At 39.7% G+C, this 19,223-nt stretch overlaps 2 protein-coding genes across 3 annotated transcripts in view; both read right to left on the bottom strand.

The window, feature by feature from the left end:
- llgl1 (LLGL scribble cell polarity complex component 1) overlaps positions 1 to 539 on the bottom strand; it is a 34,549-nt gene extending 34,010 nt beyond the window's left edge. For both annotated transcript variants that reach the window (XM_062438983.1, XM_062438984.1), the window contains exon 1: positions 260 to 539. In XM_062438983.1, coding sequence (XP_062294967.1) covers positions 260 to 340 — 81 coding nt within the window. In that variant the 5' untranslated portion in view covers positions 341 to 539. The remainder of the gene's footprint in view (positions 1 to 259) is intronic.
- Positions 540 to 2,835: 2,296 nt separating this feature from the next.
- Positions 2,836 to 19,223, bottom strand: part of myo15aa (myosin XVAa) — a 31,924-nt gene continuing 15,536 nt past the window's right edge. Inside the window, exons 33-64 of the mRNA XM_062439331.1 lie at positions 19,113 to 19,207; positions 17,415 to 17,550; positions 14,769 to 14,833; positions 14,050 to 14,181; positions 13,839 to 13,899; positions 13,217 to 13,364; positions 13,031 to 13,115; positions 12,779 to 12,905; positions 12,537 to 12,652; positions 12,138 to 12,197; positions 11,595 to 11,670; positions 11,330 to 11,445; positions 11,020 to 11,138; positions 10,532 to 10,673; positions 9,274 to 9,385; positions 9,057 to 9,131; positions 8,101 to 8,303; positions 7,745 to 7,851; positions 7,538 to 7,601; positions 7,271 to 7,343; positions 7,019 to 7,092; positions 6,776 to 6,858; positions 6,529 to 6,659; positions 6,352 to 6,446; positions 5,274 to 5,351; positions 4,962 to 5,058; positions 4,694 to 4,854; positions 4,326 to 4,459; positions 3,900 to 4,033; positions 3,645 to 3,778; positions 3,085 to 3,225; positions 2,836 to 2,937 (exon numbers count right to left, since the gene is read on the bottom strand). Coding sequence (XP_062295315.1) covers positions 2,836 to 2,937; positions 3,085 to 3,225; positions 3,645 to 3,778; positions 3,900 to 4,033; positions 4,326 to 4,459; positions 4,694 to 4,854; positions 4,962 to 5,058; positions 5,274 to 5,351; positions 6,352 to 6,446; positions 6,529 to 6,659; positions 6,776 to 6,858; positions 7,019 to 7,092; positions 7,271 to 7,343; positions 7,538 to 7,601; positions 7,745 to 7,851; positions 8,101 to 8,303; positions 9,057 to 9,131; positions 9,274 to 9,385; positions 10,532 to 10,673; positions 11,020 to 11,138; positions 11,330 to 11,445; positions 11,595 to 11,670; positions 12,138 to 12,197; positions 12,537 to 12,652; positions 12,779 to 12,905; positions 13,031 to 13,115; positions 13,217 to 13,364; positions 13,839 to 13,899; positions 14,050 to 14,181; positions 14,769 to 14,833; positions 17,415 to 17,550; positions 19,113 to 19,207 — 3,476 coding nt within the window. The remainder of the gene's footprint in view (positions 2,938 to 3,084; positions 3,226 to 3,644; positions 3,779 to 3,899; positions 4,034 to 4,325; positions 4,460 to 4,693; positions 4,855 to 4,961; positions 5,059 to 5,273; positions 5,352 to 6,351; positions 6,447 to 6,528; positions 6,660 to 6,775; positions 6,859 to 7,018; positions 7,093 to 7,270; positions 7,344 to 7,537; positions 7,602 to 7,744; positions 7,852 to 8,100; positions 8,304 to 9,056; positions 9,132 to 9,273; positions 9,386 to 10,531; positions 10,674 to 11,019; positions 11,139 to 11,329; positions 11,446 to 11,594; positions 11,671 to 12,137; positions 12,198 to 12,536; positions 12,653 to 12,778; positions 12,906 to 13,030; positions 13,116 to 13,216; positions 13,365 to 13,838; positions 13,900 to 14,049; positions 14,182 to 14,768; positions 14,834 to 17,414; positions 17,551 to 19,112; positions 19,208 to 19,223) is intronic.

Raw genomic sequence — 19,223 nt, 5'->3', positions numbered from 1 at the left:
CACCCATCAGGACCAGTTCACAGATAAAATGTGCGTGTTTGTAGCTGGACACCAGGACAGAAACAGACACAGAGAGGACAAATGCTGCAGAGAGTGCTCGACTTCAAATCTGGTCCCGTTTTGAGAAGGAGGGGAAAAAAAGACAATACTAGCTCTGGTTTTGGGGAGCAGCAGAGGAGGAGAGAAGAGGAGGAAACCCTCGCTCCCCTGCCTGCCTGTCCCTCTCTCCCTCTCTCTCTCCTCCGTTCCGTTACTTTACCTTGTTGAAGGCGAAAAGCTCCTGTTTTATCTTCTCTCTCTGCGGGTCGGTGCCCTGCCGACGAAACCTAAACTTCATCATCTTGGAGCCGAGCAGGAAGGGGGAGACGGGACTGGGGAGGAAAACACGGAGATAACAACCTCGGCGATGCTAATAAGCTAGCTAAACGACTAGCCCATGCAGGCTGAAAGCGGGGCTGGCAGGCTGCGACGCTGCTGCTGCTGCTGCTGCTGCGGGCTGCGGCTCTCCTCCCTCCTCTCCCTCCTGGAGCTGTTTAGGTCGCGGTGGGTTTGACCACAGTCTCCCCCCCTTTCCCCAACTCTTCCCCTCCTCTTCCTCCCCCCGGTTCACACGGACCCCGTTGTTGTTAACCAATGAAAGCGAATAAATCTGCGAGCAATTTAGTCAGAAACGCCCACACAGCCGAGCGTTGGGTTTGTAGCACAGGACGCACCGAGTGCACTTCCCACCGACGTCTGTCAATATGAGAGGATAAACGGTGAGTCCTGTAATTAAAATCAAACTGTCAGCCAGTAAATGGCCAATGGGAGTTAATAATGGCAAACCAAGTGAACTTAATCAATTGTTGAAAAATTGTTAAAATGTTTTATGTTTGTAATTATAATAAAACTTTTTGGATTATGCTTTCTTATTGTGTTATTATGCTATGTTTAATGATAGATAGATAGATAGATCGATAGATAGATAGATAGATAGATAGATAGATAGATAGATAGATAGATAGATAGATAGATAGATAGATAGATAGATAGATAGATAGATAGATAGATAGATAGATAGATAGATAGGATGGTCGATTTTGCTACAATAGTAAGGTAGGGTGCATGATTGTCCTTTGACGTCAGATTTCAGTGCACTTAATATAGACACCTGAATAATATACACAAAGAATATTCATATGGCGACAGCAACATACAAACAGTACCAAAACATATACAAATATGAATCTGAAATACAACAGCTGTGATGGTGATGGACAATGTAATAAATAATAAAAGTCCAGATGAGCAATCTGTCTTCACTGTCAGAGTTTTCTAGTTTCCTTGTTTTGACTGAATTTACAAAGGTAGAATTGATTTTTGGTATCATCATGATTCTAAATATTGTAATTATAGAGAGATGTAGGATAAGGAAACCATGTTTTTTTTTTACTTTAAATGAATACTTTGTCATTTCAAAACAGGCCAAAAACTATTTTTGTCTTGTATTTTGTTCATCAATTTGATTTACTGTGTACATTGTTTTCATCATGTTATAAATAAAGTTCTACAAAAGCAAGATGAACAAATTTACACACCAGAATAATTTATGCTACAAACTTTAATTTACAACATTATTCACATGCATTGATTATGTACAGTAGGTATTTACAATCAAAATACATTATATAAATAATCATTTGACTTAGTGCAAAGTGTTCTCCAATGTGGCCAAAATGTGCATTCCCAAATATGTGTCCCCTGTTGTGTCTTTCCCTTGATTTCATGGCAAGGGATGAAAATGAGAATTAATTCATTTAGTGGTTTGTTCCTGTGGCTGCCTTCTCTTCTTTGAATTTTAAATGGTAAAGCAACTTAAAAAGTAATATCTCATGGCTTCAAAGGGAATGTTTATAAGTTACACCTAATGAAAAATGACACATTATGTCAAACCACAAGCATCAACTAATGTTAAAGCAAAAGTAAGGTTATACTAAAGTGTACTTTCTATTCATTATGCAGACAAACTCTGCCTGGGAAACAATTGTTGGCAGCAGCAACAGCAGGGGATCTTACTTGTGTTCAGTGCAAGAGCATTTTAATTCAATGTTGCAGGAGGATCAAGGCTAATCAAATCATACTCAGATGTGGGGATGTGCCTTTAAAGAAGCCTAATCCATCATAGTCTCAGCACTATAAGGCAGCCATAGTAGACAAGATCTTAAACTGTAACATGTATTCAAGCCTGACTCTTGGTTTCTTAAAAGATGATAATATGCCTGTGTGTACTTTATCTGTTTAATGCAGATACAGATCACTGAATCATTGAATGAGGAGCTGAAATAATTCGTTTGATAATTAATTTGACAATCAACGGGAAATTAAAAGCTGCGGTTCTGAAAACTGATTAATCATATAAGTCATTTGTTAAAGCAAAACCGCCCAAAAATTCACTGACTCCAGTGTATCCAGTGTGAATATTTTCTTAGTCATCTATGATAGTAAACATATTATCTTTGGGTTTTGTCCTCTTTGTACAAAAAATAAGTAATTCAAACATGTCAACGTGAGTTGTGTGGATTTGTGATCATCCTCTTTTAACAATTTTATGACATTTTATGAACCAAACGATTAATGGAGAAAATATATATCAGATTGAAACATAATGAAAAGTAAGTTAGTTGCAGAATTCATTATGTACATCAGTTCTTGCAAACTATGTCATCAACATCATCACCATATATTCGTCACATTACAGACGTATGGGTTTTAAATATCAAAAATATTCTATATTTAAAATAGAGGTAGATACAGTACATTTATGAGGCATAAGGTGTGTGCATGTGCATGTTTATGTTACAGCAGGGTGATTTCACTTGGTGGCAAAGTGAGTCTCTTTTCTCTGACAGACAGCATGTTCTCCATGTGCATGGCAATGACTCGGCACAGCTCCAAACCCTGGAAAACACACACACACACACACCACAAACATATAGAAACATTTAGGCCACTTAAGATGAGTGAAATGGACAGAGAAACCATAGATACCATAAACACTATAAACACAACTCTCTAAGTGCTTATCATGTCTTCGCACACACCCACCTGCTCAAGTTGAAGCTGTGTGATGCGCTGGTTGAGCAGGTCTCCTATCATGATCTCCACGTACGGGTAACTGGAGCCTGAAGTCGGTCTCTGGGTGCGAGTTGACTGGACCTCCTTCAGAGGGAAACGCACCATGGCCTCCTAATCACACACGAAACCAAATGTATGCTTGAATACACATACAAACATACACTGGCAAACTGATATGCACAGATGTTTAAAGTTAAACACATCAAATAAAAGATTTATTATCTAGGAAAATGTTTGTCATGCTCTATTTCCTGTTATGTGTGGATCATGAGTTGTGAAGTTTCAAAACGCGTAGATGGATGACAAAAGACAGCAGCCAGCAGAGGGAGCCAAATAATCTTTTTTTTTTTTAAATAATTGAATTATAGCAGTATGATTTTAATTAAAACGGCCCCAAGGGAAATCAAATGAGTAGAGTCCTCATACTGTTACACATATCCAGCTGCACACTACCATATTTTTCCAGCTGGTCCTGGAATGTGAAGCTTGCACAACATTACACAGGCAGGTTGTGTGTGATTGTGACATACATGAGTATCCTTGTGAAGAAAGTGCAGCCCATTCAGATTTACTGCCAGGATGCACGGGGCGTGGATGGAGGCTGAGCTAGAACTCTGGATGTAGAAAAAGGAGGAGCCGAACATGGGGAAGGCACTGACCAGACCTGCGGGAAAAACACACAAGGGGTCATTACTACTTTGCCAATCCATTCAAGCCAAAGTGACGACAATGAGAATATGTCTTTTATTATTTTATTATAGAGTAAATGAGAGTTACAGTCTTACCAAGGAACTGTGCACGGGCCTGGTTTGGGTTTAAAGGCTGGACCTGCTGCATGTGTTGAGTTGTCATATTCAGCCATTGCTGTGGGCCCTGTTTGCTGTAGAACTGTGAGGGGACACACTCCTGCAACTCACGGCTAAACAAACACACACACAAACACACACATAGAGCAAACCAGGGATACTGTATCTCAGAGGCAGCAGTTACATTATATACAGAGATGCATGCTAGCTGAAGTTTTCTGTGTAAGTAGCTGACATGCGAGTGCATTTGCAAGTTTGAATTTACATAACTGTATGAGGATGCACCTGTGATCGCCATATGTGTCACTTTGTGTGTGGTCTGTCTTTGAAAGTTCAGCTGTGCGACAAAATTTAAGCATTCATGGCACATATGGCATTCCATAGATATATATGGTGTATATTTACATGGTGGGCAGGTAGATGGTGTCCTTGGCACGGTGCTGTAGGGCAGCCAATCTGGCGATCTGCTGCAGATGCTGTTCACTGGCCTTACCCTGAGGAACCACACTCAGCAAGGCTTTAAGATAGTCAGGTAACACCTTGGACAGAAACACAGAGGGTGCAATGTTACTTATGGAAATGTAAAATCTATATTTTCGTGGTCAGTCGGGTGTTTGCATAAGGATTACAGAGGTAATATCTATAATGTGATAATGTAATTGTTGTAAAAACCAGCCACACAACCAAAATATGAGCCAAAGATGGCCAGACTCTAAAATTCTGTTTGAAAATTGGAAATTACCTGTCCCTCATTGCATACAGTAACTCTCTACCTGGTTATAGTGCATGGTGACGTATAGTTCATTGTCAAGTTTGAGAGCCAGACTCCATATGACTCTTCTGAACCACAGACTGTAGTTGGCGTCCACTGGCTCTGCCTCTGTAGCAATGTCCAGGATGTATTCACGCTTGTTGAGGGGGCGCACATTCTGACCTACACAAAAAACAATCATTTACATATGTGTTACTATAAGAAATGCTAGACCTTGTTAAGAGTGTTTGCATGTTATATATTCACTGTGACAGCTGGATCCTTGTTACCTCTGTGTGTGACCAAAAAGATGGCATATTCATCCAAAGCCTCCACCCTGTGAAGGCCCATCTCATAGCAAAGCTCCTCAATGACATCCAATGCAACCTTAAATGAATAAATCCACTCACAATAAGCAATTCTGACATAATGTTGATCCACAGACGCAGCATCAGCTGTGTTCTTTGTTATTTCAGTACTACAGTCAGTCCTTCTGCAGCTACTTATTGCTAAGTCTAAGAATGTTACACACTAGTATGATGCTTTTCTTCAGAATCAGTACAATATCATTTCACTGTGTTTTACGTGTGTGTGCCACTCACAGAGCACGTCTTGATTTTCAAGTGCCTTTCGATCCCACCTGGCAGCAGGAACAGTTGTCTCTTGGAGCTCCGCCCAGCCTGTGCAGCCAATCATAGAGCAGTCACATTAAGTGTACAGTTGTCATTGAGAGCAGGAACGCAGCTGCCAAACAAACTCACACTTAAACATGACAGATGCCTTCAGTAGAAAAGCATCAATTCCGTTGGATGAAAATATCTACCGCACGCAGCCGATGACAGGGAAGAGATTAATAAGGTAGTGAAAGCAGCATCAAAAAATCATTTGTCAAGATTCGCCAAGTATTTCTGGTATGTATAATACCCACATCTAAGGATTGGTCTGAAAATAATATGAGACCCCTCTCATCCAGTACTTTTTGTCCCCTTCCCTTCAGGAAAAAGGTTTTGTAGTATTAAGAGCAGAACTTTTCATTTCCGTAAGAGCACATATCCTGAGGAAACAAGGGCCCTTAACTCCTCATCAGCAGTTTAGTCCATTTACTCAATTTAACTGTCTCTTTTCCCTTGCAGGTTTTTAGTACTGGGTAAGTTACTATAAATTAGTATTTAGTCACAGTTATTAGTTACTTTTGTCAAAAAGTAATTGATTGACTTTACCAATAACTGCATATAAAAAGTAACTGGTTACTAGGGAAAGTAACTTTTGCATTACCTTTAACGCGAAAGTGTAACTCGTCCCAATATCTCGTAAATCCACTCTGTAAAGAGTCCGTTTTGTTTTCCACAAAACCCCAAATCAATTCAATTCAATTCAGTTGCAAAGACAAAAGAAAGAAAACTCAAAAGGCTGCTCCAGGCTCCACAACTCAAACCAGGAATAACAGTTGCACTCCATTAACAGGTATTATTTACAATATATAACGTTATGAGTCCAGATACAATGACATGGTACGATCAGATGATGATGTAAGTGCATTTGTCTGGTATCCTCTGCAGTTGTTCACACGTTTCTTAATGATTGAGGAAAACTGAAGAAAATGGAGGAAAAGTAAGCCATAATTTGAGGGTTTCCTGTGATACACTTGACCATTGCAAAAGGTTAAAGGCATGGACTCACCAGCATAGCTTTCAGTTCCATGCTGTTTGGATACTGTACACGCCCGCCATATTGAAAAGTCCTCCTCAGATTCTGCTCACATGCCTTTGCAATACCTGTCAATTAAAAGCAGAAGCCAGTCAACACTATGATCACTGAGACTCAATAGATGAATGTATGCATGGATAGATCATATACCTTGGTACTGCACCCCGGTGCTGGCACAGGCATCCTGCAGAAACTTCAACAGGAATGGCTTCATCACATCAGAGCAACGATGGAAAGCTGTCAGGATGTACAGCAGCCTCCATCCTCTCTGACAGCTGTCCCTACACAAAATACGCACACACAACCAAAAATAAACAGCTCTATACGGACCACTTTGGTACAAACTCTCTAACTCCATGCAGTCTGTTCACCATGATAAAATGTAGAAGAGTCTTACGGTTTGGAGCTAGTGTTGGCAGTGACTTGCTTCATCACCTGGCAAAAGGCTTCATCCTTCATCAGACCATGATCAGCACTCAACTACATTCAGAGAATGAATATGTGACAAAGATGTACAGATACATGTGTACACACAGACACACAAGGATTAGTTCAAGCATCAATGACACAATAAAACAAAAAGATCATGAGTGGAGTTTGTTTCAGTCGTACTGTGTACATTTTGTTCATGTGTACGTACCTTCAGTATCGTGGTGACGAGGTCCTGCTCACTCAGACCTTTCAGTGGGAAGTCTCCCATGAACTTCATTATAGCTGGACAAAAAATACATGGGCACAAATTACATTTAAAATAAAGGAGGCCTCAGTATACTACATCCATATTTTGTTCTACATCAATCACCTAAAAGTCTTAAATAATATATGTAGCCATGAATTACTTTTTTAATCTTCCACTCTACTACCATCCATTCCTGTTCTATTCTCTTCTCACCTAAGAAGATGTCAGCAGCCACTCTGTTCATCCCACTGTCTGAGAAGTCAATAAGAGACTCCTGGATTGGAGACTGGAGAGACAAACATGATGAGGAAGTAATACCTGAAATGTTTCAATCAGATCTCTAGTGTTTGGTAAATTATGAGAATGAGGCGTCAAAGAAAAATACTTTTATTTTTATACTTTTATTTTGTGCCACGGTGCAGTTCACAATAATTTAAATAAGATTATACAGGAATGTATAGTCATGATTCTGCCTCTTACCTTGGAGAATTTGACCATGTCAACAGGGTCTCTGGCCTCTTTCCCCTTTTTGGCTTTCTGATCACTGTGGGGAAAAATACAAGCAGCAGTCAGCAGCTGTGAACTTGTGTCAGTGCATTCATGAGTATAAATGTCCATTTACTTAATTTTAGGACCAATTTGAGCTTTGGACCAGTAGGTGTGTATGTGTGTGTTTGTGTGTCTGACCTCTTGTTCCTTTGTGCCTCTCTGAAGTACTTCTTGGTAAACTCAACCATATCGTACTGGCTGCCGTGCAGAGGCAGATCGTCCATTTCGCCGATCTCATTCACCACCTGACACACACACATACACCAACAGCAAAAATAAGCTAAGTAGCTGTGTTGCTTAAGGGCGAGATGTAATTATTTAAAAATATTTCAATTCCTGCAAGCCTAAATATTCCAACATATATTGTAAAAACAGTAGCTGGTACTGTAATGTAGTGGTATTGGAAGATGAAGAAAAGGTATAATCTTTCTTTTTTGGGCAATATTTTGGAAAATTGCAACCATAAAGTGAGTAAAGAACTTCCTGGTCTGCACCTCTGTGGAAAGATCAAGCTCGTGGGCAGCTATGGCTGAGCCCATCGCAACGGCAACAGCAGCTGAGGCGGCAACCCGTCCCTGTCTGTCGCGAGGCTCCAGCCGCTCAGCAGGGAGAACCAGGAAGTCTGGAGCTGCCACAGGTCGGACGTACTCAGAGGGAAACACTCCTGACTTTCCATACACAGCCCCAAACCGCCAGCCTGTGTGCAAATACACACATACAAACAAACACACACACACAAGTACACGTGCACAATCACTGAGAGGTTCATATTCTATATAAACGTAAACAAACCTAAAGTGTCACACCCAAAACCACAAATGACACATGCATTCAAAACACACAAATTGCAGTCATCTTGGCTTGTGTGTCTTGTGACAACTGAAATAAACATCTTAAATGGAAGTAGAAGAAGCTAAGAGGCTAAAGAAGCACACTTTAAAGCATCAAACATCTTACCATATAAGTCCCCTTGGGCAGCGCACTGCTAGTTTAATGATATGTTCCTAAGGTTACGTGATATCTTCCAAAAGTGTATCCTTAATATTGTTAATGATCTAATGATGTGTGACGACTGTTCTTGTGTGTATTTTTTCATACTCTAATGTATTTTAACTTGGTGTTATGTCTTGTCTTTGTGTTTTTATTCACCACCTGAGTCCTGATTTTCTTCTGAATGTGTAGTGTTGCTGTCAAATCAAATAAAAGAGTTTAAAATAAGTAGGAACACAACACAAACTAGGACATATATCCCAAAGCTGCAGTCACTGCACCCAAGCCATTGGGTTGAGTGACATACAGGTTTATTATCAAAATAAACCCAAACCAACCAGCAAAAAAGAAAAAAGAAAACAGCAAAGCAAACACTCACACACACACACACACACACACACACACACACACACACACACACACACACAAACAGCCGATCACACCAGGCTGTCAAACCCACCAAACTCAGGAGTGTCTCTCTTTAGCTCTTCCAGAAGCATGACCTTCTTCTTCACTATGCAGCCATAATATTTGCCTGATCACAAACACATATACGCACAAGGACACATTCGCACACACAATGAAAGTCACGGCATGAAGCACAGAGTAGCAGAGAGCAAGTGTACAGAGATACTGTGTGTGTCCTTAATGCCAGTAATTGTGTTTGTGTGTCTCACCCGCCTCCAGCCCATCCATGTGCTGAAGTCTAATGATGTCTCCTTTATGGAAGCTGAGCAGAGTCCTGTCCTCAGTAATGTAGTTCCTCACTGCCACCACGTACTCTGAGTCCTGACGGAGACGACAGCCAGAGGAGGTGTGAGCCAAAACAATGTCATCACAGTGGACTGGGTTACATTTGTGTGAGGAGTTTAAGACAATTGCCTCTGTTTCTGTCCCAATATGATGAACAATTTAAGAATGTATTTAAATATTGTCTTTTAAACATCTTCTTGTAGTTAATACGTTGAGGACAGGTCTACTTTTTTATGAGAATATCACAAAAACCAAGTCAAGTGGCAGACTTCTTCTTCTTCTTCAGTGGTAAGAGTGAGACAACGTATTTGTGAATCTGAGGCTGTGAAAAAACTCCACACCCAATCCTTACTTGTCAGGTGATCCATGTACACACATTCAGTAATCTGTAAATAATATGTAATATAAAATGCAAAAAAAACCTTCAAAAGATTTCTAGACATTTATATGCACAGGAAGCTTTTAAAAAAAAAAGTATTAGATTCATGAACTTGAAGTTTCAAATGTATAAGTACAACACACAAAGTTGGTTTGTGTTTTTTATGTAAGAGGGTTTCACATTTGTTCAAACTGTTTGGTACATGTTTGTTAACACCATAAATTGCTCATAAATCGTTATACATATTTGTAAATCTATTTTTTAAATATGTGGATCAAATGTGTGATGAGACACACATTTATCACTAGTGTATTGATTAATTTCCCTCCATTAATAATCATGCTTGTATATAAAGACAACAATATTGAATTTCCCATATTTAACACAGCTTAAGCTATGAAGGTGAAACAGATTTCCACATAGTATTCAGTCTGCCCGCACTGTTTCACCTCAGTAGTTGCTGAATTGTTCTAATATGTATATATTTATATATATATATTATATTTTACTAATTTGAAATTGGTATTTGTGTTTATCTGTTGGCTTTATATGATTTCAAATGTTCTGATTGTATTCATTTTGTCTTATCCATATAGATAGATAGATAAATATCCTCATCTATAAAAGAAAATTGCATTTGATTGAAAATCTTTGTGCTCCTTGTGTGCTATACAAATAAAATTACTCTTGTTATTATTGAATTCCAGTTGTGTTACACAAAATATACACTTATAAATATTTTCTCCATGTTGGACTTCCAGACCCACTCAGACATACACACACTCACACAAAAGCCCTCTGACCTTCTTGAGCTCTGTGAGGAAGTAGTCGATCATGTGCTTGACCTGCGGGGCCTTGGCGGAGAACAGGATCAGCTTCTCGTTGATCAGGTTGAACTCTAGCATGTTCTTGGATGGAATCGACACAAACAGGATGTCCGAGTAGCTGCAGGAAGTAGGTGCAAAAGCGGGAAGTCGACATAAAGTCACAGAGAAAAGAGAGAGGGGTCTGAGGTCAAATTACTGGAGGACTTGACACGGGAAGTTGTGAACGCTGAATAAGGTCACTTGACATTTTATGGCCTTTTATTTGAATGAGGAGAACACAGTCTGTTTTTTTAGTTAATTTAAACTCTTTTAATGTGTCTTTGGAGCATTTTTTAATGATGTCTTGATAATAATGTATGACGTCTTGAAAAGGTGTAGGTATAATTTTAGCTTGATGACCTGTGGCTGACATCACAGAAACTGTGTCCATGTTGTTCTGCAGTCTATGAGTCTATGAGGCCCACCTGTAAGGCCTCAGCACCCTGAAGTAATCTGGAGTAGCGGAGCTGCTCTTCACCATCTTCAGCAGCTTGATGCCTTTATGAGACACAGACAGCACTTGAACTCCTGTCCCCACACTGCCCTGAACACACACACACACACGCAAAACTGAGTACAGGCACTTATGAAAATTGTCAAATAAAAGCATACTAACAGTCCTACACATCAAGTGAAGGAAGCAGACTGCTGTGTTTATATAATATTCACAGTGAGAACTTGGTTGGCTTTGGCTACATATTAAATTCAACACATGTGAGAGAGACAAGAACTCACAGAGGCTGGAAAGAGGCGGGAGAAGTAGATCTCCCACGAGTCTCTTGCCATGGCGACCACTTTCTTCTTCACATTCTCATCATGAGTTCCTGATACCTGATCCACTTTGTTCTCTGCTGTTAAAAAAACAAACAAGGAAAGTTTAAGCTACAGTATTGAATCCTGAGAGCAAAGTGACGTCTGAGGGGCCAAAACCTGCATAAGTGGAGTTATAAACAATGTTTTTAAACAAAGCATAAAGTCCTTGAAAGATTTGCGTTCATACCAAACAGAGCTTTCATATTCTGTCTCTCCTCCTGAGTGATACGGATGCAGGCCTCAGAGAAAGTATCATGTACAACCTGCAGAACAAATGCACAGGAGTGTGAACTCTGGAAAACTGGAAAATATTTATGGCTGCTATAAATAAGTATAAGCATAAATAATCATCATAATACAGTATATTTATATAGTACTTACCAAACCCAGACATTACAAAGTGCTCAACAAGGACAAAACTAAACCAAGTACCTAGAAGAGTACTCTTTGATGTATTTGTTTTTACGATAGCTATGATGCTAAAATCTAGATTTAAATCACAAAGTTTAGCATTTTACTGTTAATAAATCATAACCACCATGTGGTTATTGTGCTATAAACCACTAGTTTATGCCATAATGACCATAAACACAAAGATGATCTCAGGCTTTTTCAAGAATAAAAAACTAGACCTGAAATATTTATGTATAAATTAATTAATTAATAAATCTAACATGAATTACATTTAAAAAGAGATACATTTAAATAAAGAATTAATACATAAATCAACCTGTCTGAAGATCAGGTCCAGAATCATGGGATTGTTGAAGGTCTCCCTAGGATAAAACACCTGGAAAACAAAATAGATCAACAATGGAAATATTTACAAAAATAAATAATTCTAAAATATGACAATTTTAAAGCATTGTAAAATAGTTCAATGTTAAGCAGAAGTAGATCCATGTAGAGGGTACTAATATTACAGCTTGTGCAAATTGAATTAAAAAGTATGGTCTAGATGTGAAAAGTCTAGACCATACTTGTGTGGTCTATGTTAAAAGTGCCTTGAGTTAACTTTTGTTGTGATTTGGCACTGAATAAATATAATGGAATTAAACTGAATGTTACATTTCAGGGCAATATATATTAGTTGCTTCCGTCTATGCGTGTGCACATTCATGAAACCCACCTCTTTCCTCATGTAGAGTTTCCAGGGCACATTGGTGTAGGTGAAATATTCATCACTAGTCCTGCTGTGGAGTTGAGTCTGTATGATCTCCTCCTCTACTGGTAACTCTCGAGAAACTGAACACAAACACACATGTTCAGCTATTTTAGTTCTTCTTCAGATGTGAGTATGAAATTAGTAAAGATATGTCTGTCATTGTACATTTTATTCCTGGGGATTTATCAAGTATGTGAAAAGCTCACCTGGAGGAGGGGCGGGGCTCATGTTGGAGCTGGTTGGCCCCACAGACCGAGTCTTGGTCTTCTTGCTAACCTTAATTACTGCCGCTTCTTTTGGTTGGGAGGATGAAGATGTCTTTTTCCTTAGACTCTGAGACATGAAAAGGGGTATTTTAGCGAGTGTGTGTGTGTGTGTGTGTGTGTGTGTGTGTGTGTGTGTGTGTGTGTGTGTGTGTGTGTGTGTGTGTGTGTGTGTGTGTGTGGTAGGTGGGGTACCGGGTTTGCCATCTGGTCTTTAAGTATCTCCATGGCTTCATCATGAGGGTCTGACTTCTTGGCAAACATCTTTCCATCATCTTTCCTGCACACACATGAAAAGATGACAATAAGTTGACAGCTCTTGAAATCTCTTCAGTCTATTCAGCTGGGAAATCTTGTGCATATGCACTGCATGTGTGATACTTTTGTATTGCATGTCCAGTGGAAGTCGTCGTGCCAGCAGGCTGGTGCTGTTTGATGATGTCTTTGATGTCGTGACTGGGCTCCATTCGTTCGGTGTTATTCACAGTGGATCGGACCGTGTCCTCAGGAGGGGGGCCACGCGTTGGACCTGAAATTTAACTTTCCATTAGATCAAGCACGTATAAATAATCCAGTGTCCAATCATTTAATTTAACAGCAGTAAGACTCATTTTCAATCCTTCTTCAGGGATTTAATGCATGACAAATTTGCAAACTGTCCACATACTGATTGGCTCAATTTGAATAATGCTGATAGTTGCAAAAAGTATAACAGCTCTGAAGATGTAACTTGTAAAAGCAGCTGTAATTGATTTAGCCGAGGTGGACAGCTGTCGGTACTAGTATTTCAGTCAATCCCAACTTTTTAGTTTGATGCTGTAGGCTTCAAACCACTGTGTCACAATGTATCAGTGTTTTCTTTCCTTTTTAAGTACTAGAGAAGATTTTCAGTTCAAAGAAGGTTACAAGAAAATCATGAGGCATCCTGAGGCATTAACAGTAACATTCACACCACACAGCACAACTGCCTGTGTTAATTTAATCCAGATAGTGCAAAACATACTCATTTTTCGCTGAACAGCAGCAGGACCGGGCTTGTATGGTGAATCTTCTCTCTCTTTGCTCTGCAGTGAGACAGGAAGTAAAGCTGAGTGCGCATTTATTTGCAAGATACACATTAATGTCTAATTTGTATACATATTCTGGCAGGTGTCACCATATGTGTGTTCATGCATCTCCACAATTCAATGGGTTGTATTTGTGTGTTCATTTACAGGGCTGGGTGTGTGGGAACGCGGCTCTGAGTGATGCTGTGAAGGTGGGGACTGGGGGGCTGGGGCAACGGGGGGAAAGGAGGACAACATTTGCTGCTGGATTGCCATAGCTTGCATGGTCATCTGCTGGGCCTGCAATGCACACACAAACACACGCAGAGTCATGGTTCCATCACTTCCGAACCCTAATACTTACCCTAACCTTAACATAACCCTAAACTGACCTTAACTTTAAACCAAGTCTTCACCCTAAAACTAATTATTTTACGTTAAGGGGACTAGTGTTTGTCCCCAAAAGGGAGGCAAGTCCCCACAACACGTGTAAACAGATTTATGTCCCCAAAACATGAGGCATACCAGGCATGCACACACACACATATTTGAAAAAATGTTAGGATTTACAACTGACTAAAAGTCAATAATTCACGTAGTATTCACTTAGTATCAACTTATTATTATCTACAGTATGTCAATTTGATTTTTTAAAACTGTTTTGGACTGAGCTATGCTAGCTGCTTCCCTGTTTGCGATCTTTGTAATAAGCTATGCTAACTGGCTGCTAGCTGAATCCTAGAAAGTACTCAAGTAAAATTCAACTTAAAGACAGTTCAAGTTTTAACTTTTGACAAATAAAGTGTTACTGTTTATTTTCATGTAACTCAGACAAAAACATTAACTGTAGCTTTATGCAGTTGTTCAGAGGCAGGATTGTGACAGACCAGAATGATAGCTTGCTGGTGGATGATGGCCTGTTGCTGTTGAGTCAGTACTGCCTGCTCCGATCCTAGAGAAGTATGATATATAAACATAGACAGCATGTGATAAAAATGGGTTTTGGGGTTAAAAAAAACAAAATAAAACAAAAAAACAGCAGAAGCATACATAGTCCACCGCAAAACACCCAGTAGACCTCTGCTTCAAACAAACCACACAGCAGAACCTACTGCACAACAAAATGTAAGAAATGAAAAAGTTTGAGATGGCTTCTATATAACACAAAGTGAATTCATGATAACTCCATCATGCCCAAACCTTTCAGGCCACACATGCTGTTAAAAACCTAACGCACACACAATCTTTGTACCTGGCACACCTGTCATCACAGGCAAGCCTGGAACCACAGTTGTGGCAGGGAGCGAGGGCACCCCGGGCAAACCGGGGACACCAGTGACATGGGAAGCCACATCAGCATCTCTAACAACAGCAGGGACAGCAGCAAGTGCATGAGTGGATGATGACAGGTTGGATGCAACATGTGTGGCAGGATTGGAAGTGGAAGAAGTTTGTTGGTAGGGGTGCTGGGGCTGGTTGTATTGGTGGTATTGTTGTGGCTCATGTTGTTGTTGTTGTTGTTGTTGTTGTTGTTGTTGCTGCTGATGTTGTTGTTGGTGCTGTTCATGGTGATGATGGTGGGAGGGGATTGGCATGGCAGGAATGGGTGGCATCATTCCTCCTGCTACTGGAAGCACTGGGACAGCTTGAGGAGCAGCAGGCAGGGAACAGGGTAAGAGTTAGGAACAGTGTCGCCTCCACATCCCTGTCTCTGTTTTAAATGGATTTAAATTGGCTTTGTCATCTGGGACAGGCAGACCTGACAAGCTTATCAACACTTCACTGTAAGATAGTGACAGTCTTCAACTACAACCCTACAGTGGATGGATATTTTAACAACATATTCATTATTAATGAATTGCTGCTCACAGGCAAATAGAAATGTGATGAGATTTGAGGGTTGTTTTTTTTTAAGGATTTACTTTTAATGTGAACATTTGTTTCCATAAATATGTATGTTTACTACTGAAACCTGCAATTCATGTGAAATAAATGTGTAATTATATTGTATATCACATACAGATACATACATTTGGTTATCTCCAGACACACTTTTTACATAATCCTTACAATGAAAAACAAGCACACAAATGAAACACAGTGTCACATATATAATGAGGTGGCGAGTATACACCAATGCACAAACTGTCCACAATCAGAGAGGCACAGTGATGTATCCTTATCTCTGTACAGTAGCCTGAGGTTGTGTCTCCATTTTAACCATATATTCACTCAGTTTCAATATATAGTTTGAAGCATTTCTATTCACACACATATTGCACACAATATGCAGTTGCATAGTGTGCATAGAAATAAACTTCAGGCAGACTTTCCTTCATCCCTCTTTCTTCCTGTCATCACTGCTGTTACTCTCTTTACTGCACATTGTCCAGTGTGGAGATATCTTTGATTAATAACTCTACAGAGGATGTATGAGGTAATGAGGTATGAAGGCTGACATAAATCTTAATACCAGCACATTCAGAGGCTTGAAAACACTCCAAAAGACAATGACTGCTTGACTGGTGAAAAAAACGAGAGGTATAATAAATATTTTCAGATGTTTCAAATGTGATATATTTGTGACATGAGGCTTACGTACAAACTTTTACCTTTACACATACACACAAAACAGCCTATGGTAAATACAGCAGTAACAAAACGAGCACAGACAGTAAATGATAGCGTGAGTATGCGTGTTTGAGTGAAAAAAATAAAGAACATTTGTCGAGGGAGTGAATGAGAGTGACAGGTGCCTATAGACGGAGGGTAAAGGAGTCATCTGGGGTTACAGTGAATGGCTGTTTATGCATTATCTATGAGGTCAGACTGCTCATTACAGCCTAAGCGGCAGATTAAGGTTAGTGAACCATACACCTGAACTTTACACTTCATTCCTGTTCAGTGTCACAGAGACACTTTACCCTTCACCTTGACACAACATGGAAATAATTAAAATTCATATATATATATATATTGCTAATGACTTTTAGTTTTTTTCATCATTTTCACCTATATTTACGATGTCTGAATTACTTGATTTTATCAGCTGTTTTCAAACCTTTAAAGTATTTGGCCGAATTTGAACTGCATTACATGATTAGTTTTCATTTCTGTACCTGTCTGTCTATTAGCTTGTTCATTATTCATATTTGGAAGTGGAGGTTTAAAACTTTGTTTCCAGTACTCAGCAGAAGTTCTGCGGTGACAAGAGGGCAAAACAATTTATCACCGTGAGATGATTTATGACCCACTTAGAAGAAGCTGAATAATTGATGTCAGTGTGGAGAGAAAGAGTTTGACAGAGGATGAATAGATGGATGGATGGCGGGACAGCAGAAGAGCTGGAGGTGAAAAATTGAATTTAAAAAAAAGAAAGATAGGAGAGGGTAAAGTGCAAACATTTGAGTCTGCCTGCAGTTGAACACAGGAGAAATACATGAATAACAAAAATACAAATCCAAAGAAACACTAGCGGGCAGTCTGCTCTGAGATCAAACATTACTAACAGGAATCACACACAAGGGTTTTACCTCCGGGGTGTATTCCTGGTGGATAAGGCCGACTGGGAGCCAAATGACTCTCCCCCTCTCCTCCTCCTCCTCCTGTGATACCTATACCTCCTCCTCCCTTCATTCTTGCTGACAAACTTCCAGTCTTTTCCATATCCTGATGGGCACAGACAAATAGGTAACAGAGATTCAGCAGAGTGAAAAGGATGGTTATAGATATTGACAAAGTGGAGTTTGAGAGACATGAAGAGTGGGGCAAAAAGTGTGTGAGAGAGAGTAAAGGAACAAGAGAGAGGGAGTGTATTGTATTGGTTGGTTCAGACCCTCTCTGAGTGAGTCAGTAAAACTGTAGGAACTAAATACTCCCCAGGAAGTACCGTACACACTGGAGAAGATGCTCCAATACACACACACACACACACACACACACACACACACACACACACACACACACACACACACACACACACACACACACACACACACACACACACACACACACACACACATAACTGGCACAAACTTGTAAAAACCTTTCTTCAGCATAATGGATCTCATTCTTACAATTGTAACAAAACCAAATAACTCTTTTCCTGGGAAAATACCTTTATCAATGCAAGTAGCAGCTCTGCTCAAAATGCAAATAGTTAGCATGAGCAGCAACAAGTCACAAAATAAAGTGCCACTTGCAGAAGCTTAAAACACAATTTTTTCAGTGACTTGCTCACAAAATACCAATTATGGATATTAAATTGTTTTAGTGTCTTTGAGAACTCAAATCCCTGAACATACCTGCACGGGTGGTACGCTCTTCCCATTCCCTCGCAGTGACAGAGCCTTTTGCCTCTTTTTCTTTTACTCATTAACAAAATCCCCACAGAGCTGTGTATGCGTGCTGCCTGCTGTTACAGTCAAATACGGTAGATCGCTTAGTAACCTAATCATCCCTCCTGCTGGGCGATCATGTCTGCCCCATTCATACACAAACAGAAGCCGTGGATCACATGTTCCATCCATCCGTCAACACTCCCCTCCGTTCACACTCAGATAACAGATCAGGTGGAGAGGGAGCATGACCTGACTGTTTTATGTATTTCAGGGCTGTAATTAGCGATAATTTTCATGATATATTAATCAGATTTTTTTTCCATGAAAGGTGCAGTGTGTAGGATTTAGTGGTATCTAGCAGTGAGGTTGCAGATTGCAACAAATGAAATATTCTCCACTTCCAAGGATGTAGGAGAACCTACATTGGCCTTTAAACTCGCAAAAAGCGTGATAGGCCCTCTCTTGAGCCAGTGTTTGGTTTGTCTGTTTTGGGCTACTGTAGAAACATGGTGTTGCAATGTGGAAGAGGACCTGCTCCCTATGTAGATATAAAAATTCTTATTTTCAGGTGATTATACACTAATTAAAACATACTTATGAATACTATATTGCTTTTTCCGCCAAGTCTGTTCTGCTAGAGGCCAATAAAATCTACACACTGCACCTTTAATTCAGAAAATGTGAAAAATATCAAGCAAATGTTCCCAGAGAATCTATCAAGCTAGAAACAGTCAGTGTTTGTCACTTTTACTATATAAATGATTTTAAATCTTTAAAACTTCAATCAGTTATCAAACTTGGTTGATTAATCATCAATTATGTATTTTCAAAACAAAAATAGAAATTATAGTAGAAATGCATCATTTCCTGTAGATCAGTGTGAGTACTCACTATGCTGCTGTCTGACAACACAGGATCAAAAAGACTGTCCAGGTAGCGGTCCATTCCCCTCTGAGTCTGACCGTCACTGAACGCATCTGACTCTACTGGACAAACACAGAA

This window comes from Scomber scombrus, chromosome 18 (assembly GCF_963691925.1).
Source record: "Scomber scombrus chromosome 18, fScoSco1.1, whole genome shotgun sequence".
In the NCBI taxonomy this organism is placed as follows: domain Eukaryota; kingdom Metazoa; phylum Chordata; class Actinopteri; order Scombriformes; family Scombridae; genus Scomber; species Scomber scombrus.
Note: the sequence above shows the minus strand (reverse complement) of the source record. Positions and strands in the feature narration are given on the sequence as shown.